This window comes from Merops nubicus, unplaced genomic scaffold (genome assembly GCF_000691845.1).
Source record: "Merops nubicus isolate BGI_N331 unplaced genomic scaffold, ASM69184v1 scaffold1836, whole genome shotgun sequence".
NCBI classification, from domain to species: Eukaryota; Metazoa; Chordata; class Aves; order Coraciiformes; family Meropidae; genus Merops; species Merops nubicus.
Window position 1 is genome coordinate 53,860 of NW_008614130.1, and position 6,000 is coordinate 59,859.

At 38.9% G+C, this 6,000-nt stretch overlaps 1 protein-coding gene across 1 annotated transcript in view; it reads left to right on the forward strand.

Annotated features, from left to right (window-relative positions):
• Positions 1-1,047, forward strand: part of DROSHA (drosha, ribonuclease type III) — a gene marked incomplete at its 5' end in the record, with an annotated part of 52,076 nt that extends 51,029 nt beyond the window's left edge. Inside the window, one exon of the mRNA XM_008942095.1 lies at positions 601-1,047. Within this exon, the coding sequence (XP_008940343.1) occupies positions 601-731 (131 nt within the window). The remainder of the gene's footprint in view (positions 1-600) is intronic.
• Positions 1,048-6,000: the final 4,953 nt, after the last annotated feature.

Genomic DNA, 6,000 nt, shown 5'->3' on the forward strand with positions numbered 1-6,000 from the left:
CAGGAACAGATTTTCCTGCCTTCCATTTAGCTACACTGTTACTTTCCCATTAGGAACCCTGCCAGAATGTGGGGCATCTAGTGCATTGTGCGTGATCTAAAATAATAGTAATAATAGAAATATCTGTTTAATAGAAATATCTGTTTAGTGCTTCAAGCCAGTGGCTCTCAGTTTTTGCGGTGAGAACAAGACAAAAAGCCCTGAAAGTATTGACAGTAGTCTTACATCTGGTTTTCAGTATGAGCCACCTGTTGCTAAGGGAACAGAATGTAAAATCCAGGTAATGCCTGGTCATGTTACTTTACCAGGATTTTGCACTCTAGGTTGGTGAGTGTATTAAATTTAGCAGTGCTTTGCAGCAGGGGAAACAAATGTGTAAATCATAAAGAAACCAAAGCCTTATGACACACAGCCCTGGTTTACCATGGATAATTAGAAATAAATGAGTGAAAATGGAAGTAACATTATTCCTCCCTATCCCTAATGTCATCAGAGTTGGTTTTGGTTTGTTTGGTTTTTTTTTTAAATAGATATAAAAGAGCTGAGGCTTTCTGTGTTACCAGTTTGTTTATTAATGTAAAATATTTCTCCTTGTGTCAGATAACTTTCCCCAGATGGCCCATCAGAAACGATTCATTGAACGGAAGTACAGACAAGAGTTGAAAGAAATGAGGTGGGAAAGAGAGCATCAAGAGAGAGAGACAGATGAGACTGAAGAAGCAAGGAAATAAAAGGAGGGCACAAAAGCAGTGGCATATTTACTTACTTAATAACTCTGTGGCCTGTGGAGACCTAACCTAGTTTCCTGCAGATGATGAATGAAGAGTGCCTGTTGATATCAAGTAGAAAATCATAATCTTTTCATTAAAAAGTGTGTGTATATATAGTATTTCTTCAGTTTGGTTTTAAGTGCAAAGTTGCTTTAGCATTTTAATAAGATTTGGTTTTAAATCCTTTTAATTTTTATTAGAAGTTGTGGGATTATTTTTATTATTTTTACTGTCTTGTATGAAGTAATAAAGTATTCATTTCAAAAGCTTGTAGAAGGAACACCTATTCAACAATTGTCTCCTATGTCCAAATGCTGTTTTGTCAGTGACCAGGAAAGTTATTGCATGAACTCCACCGTGGAGGAGGACAGTGTTACAAGAAACTAATTCAGCAGAGCACTTAAGCATGCACATAGCTCCAGTTTTGCAGTGGAATGTACTTCTTGACTCTACTAAACCAGAACTATAAACTTCAGGTCCTTTTACAGAAACTGGTACAGTATCTCAAGCAAAGGAGATACTCTGTTTTAAACAGTGGATTCCACATCTGGAATGTAGTACACATAGTACAGGTATGTGTGGAAGGTTTGGGATTTTTGCCTTTAAACCAGTATTATGAAACTCCTAAGAAATAGAAAAAAAAACGTAATTATGAAGCAAAAGCATAATAATTTTTTTCATCGAGGATGTACAGAGTTTACATTAACAAGTTTTATTTCATTCTCAACTTCTTGCTTCATCTAATGGATGGTTACTTTAATGAGTTTCTTTGTCCAGAAGATACCAGTGTGACCATAATAGTCAAATGGTATATTAGAAACCCCATACAGGTGCTGATGCAGATAGGTTTATTGAAAACTCGTGTGTCCAAAGGAAGGCAGAACTTGTTCCCGAGGTGTAGTTCAAAGGTGGAGTACAGTTTTAAGTCACCCAGGTTCCTTCATTTTTTTGTCACTTGTCTGTGGCTTGTGTTAGACAGATGTGTCTTCTGTAAAAGCTCTGAAAGGTACCAAAAGTGGAACATCCACTGTATGTGGTGGTGATTTTCCCCACTGAGTTCCAGCATCATGATAGATGTTGGTGCATTGTTCCTACTTTTAATTTGCCTGCTTCAAGCCATTCAATTTTGTTATTCTGAGTTAAAATAGTCCCTTTTTATGTACTGTGTAGTCATTTCTCTTTCTTTTCTGCTGAGTGAAACAGATACAGCTCTTATTTGTCTTAACTGTGCATTTTCTTCTGCTTCAGACCCTTTCTGGTGAGGCATTTATGCATCTTTTCTAATGTAAGTAACACAGATATATGCCATGAGATACCAGGCAGCTTTGTGAGCATGGATGCCTAAGTCTGGCCCAAAGGATTCCTGCAGGCTCTTGAAAGAGACATTCTTCCCAGCGGCCACCCTACACTGAGCAGCTCAGGGGTTGTCTGAAGCACCTATCATGTGATGGGCATCCATGAAAGCACTTTATTGCAGGTGCCAAAGTAGATACAAATGTAGCTGAAAAGTTCAGACTACCCGAATGTCTTCCCAAAGTTTCTCTTCTGAGCTAATCAATATATTTTCATACGCACATTTTTGTACACATGCAATGTGAGATGCACTTAAATGTGTTTGTTTATTTTTAAAACTTGACCCCACAGTGCTACCTCACTTCTTACAGCTTCTGTGGTTGCCTTTTCTTAATGGATTGATGCTTTAAATCCATTTCAGAGGATGAGAGGGGAAAAAAAGACCAACCAAAACATTCTCTGATTTAGAGAGTGATAGTAAACTGTTAAAATGTAAAGGAAGGGATAAAACCATCAAGATAAAGGCAAGAAGCTGCTCCCTGCTGGATGCTGCTGTTCCTTGACTTTTGAGAAGTGATTGTAACTCCTTATAGCTTCAATCTGTAAATAAAAAGTTGAAATGCCTCTTAAACAGCAGCAGGCTTGAAAAGCAAGCAGCAGCAACTCCCCTGCCCTCAAGTCTTTTGTATTTCAAATTCTTCTGTATAATTACCCACCTGTTTTTTTCTAGCAGTAAGTTGAAATGGTGCATTGGTAGAGGGTTTAAGGTAATTTTGTACATCATTATTTTATTTTTCTCTCTGAACTGAGACCAAATTCATGTGTTTAACAAGCAGAATATGCAGTGACTTAATTTTCAGGTGTATGGTTGCTTTGCAAGTTTCTGTCATCGTATCTGATATCACCAGAGTAACCCCAGTGGAATTCTTAGCTCATAGATTAGCATTATTTTCATTCTTCCTATACATAATTTGACTTTTCAGCTGTAACAAGACTGTGAGCTTATTCATAAACATTTGCATAAAAATAGATGGATTTAATCAGATGTGCTGTTTGAGGGGAGGAACCCAGAACTGTTCTCTTTTCTTCTTTGACCCAGAAACTGCTTGAAATCAAACAAACTTTTAAAACCATTTCTGCATTCCATTACTACAGTTAATGAATTTTAGGCCTTCCTCAATAAAGTGTATATGATAAACTTTTTTTTCAGGAGTGGGCTACTTTCCCTTTGTTTCACTCTCTAAGTATGGACTGGGAAGATTGCCTGAAGAAATTTTGGTTTTCTTCCCTTGAGGGCAGAAAACAAAATAAAAGATAGAGAAATTCACATTTCCTTTGCCTATGTCAAAACCACGTGTCTTTCTGTGTACACACTGTCTAAAATCAGTGGCTGTGAATGTTTCTGATATTTTAAGGAGGTACATAGAATGTGTAATGTGGACACAGTCCTCTGTAACACACACCAAGGAGATACTGTTGGTTTTTTAAGCTGCCTTAAATTTGGGAAAAATGAGTACTGAGCTCCTGCTGACCAGTGGAACAGCTGTAGTTTATAACCATAGACAACTTTTTGGAGGCTGCTTTTTGGAAATTTGAACTTATATCTGGCTTATTGATAAATTAACGTCCTTTTTTGACTGCTCCAGAGCCTGATCTGTTCTGATCTTATGCAACATCTGTTGACTAGATTTAGATACCCATAGAAGAATGAAGAACAAGACTGAGATGTGTGGATCCAGCAGATCTTGTGAAAGCACACTTTTTTTTTTTACTTTTCTTTTTTTAACGTGCATATGTACAGAGCATTGGATAGAACTGTAGGTCATTTGATTAGGAATTTTAATGGAATTTACATAAAATTCATCATCATTATTTGCAAAGCCTAAGTTTCCTTTGTAAGGTTTCCATTTCTAGAAGATTATTTACCAGCTATACTAAGAGAACTTTGGTCTCTTAAGACTGTTGTAAACATTGTTGCTAATAAAGTTTTCCAGAAAAGACTTCAGGCATAGTTGTTACTTGCTAAAACAATTTGGAAAGATCAAAAGGCAAATCCTGATCATCTGTCTCCCTACTTCAAAGACTCTGATTATATGGGCTACATATTTAAATGAAGTCAGCAATTTACTTGTAAAAAGTTTTTGTTTGGTGGAAGTTTGTAAAGCCCTGTAAGAGCTTAGGGAGTTGATCCATCTGCACTGTAAGACTGCATTGTCTTAGATGGGGCTGGTATTGTGACAGGAATTTCTGTGACTACATCCCACCCTGCTGCTTCCTCTTGCCATCCAGCCCACCCACCCACCTGTGGTTATATATTGGTCATTGAGCATTTGAAATCGTTTCACCTAGGTGGGGAATAATAACTAGAAAGTGATTCCTGGATTGTTCCCTGAAGTGTAGTGAAAACTTGCAGTTGAAGAGTACCCTGCTGTCTTCTGTTGCCCACAAGCCTAAATGTTTAGTTCCTGGAATTGCTGACATCTTACTGCGAATACACTCAGAAGTGAAATGTGACATAGCTTGTCATTGGTTGCTGGCAATTATGTTTGGCCAGTAAGCCATGGTGTCAGGGGACAGGTGTTCTGGATTCTGCTGACTCTTCTTCCATTCATAGCTAAGCAAATACAGTGAATAACCTGGAAAACAGCTGCAAAATAAACTGGTGGCTGCATAATGAACTTGGGTTTACTTACTAGATCAACCAAAAAAAAAAAAAATTACCATAGCAAATAATGGTAGGCAGAGCAGGGAATCTGATCTCTCATCTGTTCTGTCATGGACACATTTCAGTACTGTGCATTCTTATTGCAGAGCTGCTCATTAGACCATCTACCACTGACAAATAGATTAACTCCTTGCATTTTGAACGCACACAATTTCACTCTGTATGAAGATGCTAGTTACAATGGATTGCACATCCAGAAGTGCACTGATCACTTCAAATTATAAGCAAGATGGATATTGTTATTTTAGTGAGAATGCCCTTTTCAAAGTATTTAATTACTTTTTATATCCTCATACACTGACACATTTTGTATTCCCAGCCCGAGTTACCAATGGTGTGTTTCTTAGCAAATTGTTCGTCTTGATGCACGTACCATGTCTACCTAGTAATGAAATGTTGAGCAGGACCATCCTTCCCATCTTCGTAGCGTTTCTCAGGATTCCCTTCTTACAGCAGTTTGCTGTCTGTAGAAGGAAGTAAGGGTCAGTCACTTTGCAGTGGTCTTGTTTTGTTTTCCTGATTTTTTTCCCTTCACAGCAGCCTCCCTCCTCGCTGTGTGTGGTGATTTGCCCAGCGAGAGCAGCTCTCCGAGGCGCGCTGAAGGGAGGACCGGCCTAGGCTCGTGTGTTTGTGCTCTCTGCTCCTGGGCAGGAATTGTTACTGGAGTCCAGGCCTCAGGAGGCCTGCGGCAGGGCAGGGATGCTCATCAAGTGCATGCATTAGTCTGTAGATTATGTATCTGATTTTCTTTGATACCCTGCTAGGTTTCCTGTGCCTGAGACTGCCTTTGGGGGAGAAAAAGAGAACTTGGCCATGCAGGCTGGGCACTCTCATCCTCTTTCCTGTGGAGTCTTGGGATCCAGAACATCTGTAAAATGGGGGATTCTACTGTGAGAAGCCAGATCCCACACGGTATATTGCTTGTACATGTTTTTAGAAAAAGTAAATAAATAAGAACTTTCACTTGGAGCAGACATTTCAAAAGTAGCCCATTACCAAAGAGCAGACTCTTGAGCTGACAAATAGTGAATTTTTACTGGTTGCAGATGAAGCTCATGCATCAGTGGTCCAGAAGCAATGCAGCAGTGAGGGGTGAGTCTCTGTCTCTGAAGGCAGCTTGTTTATTTAAGAGTGGGGATGGCATCTGTGGGAGCCCATGGGACCCCACTGGTGCAAGCTGAGCCAACATTTCTATTAAAAAAAAAAAATAAA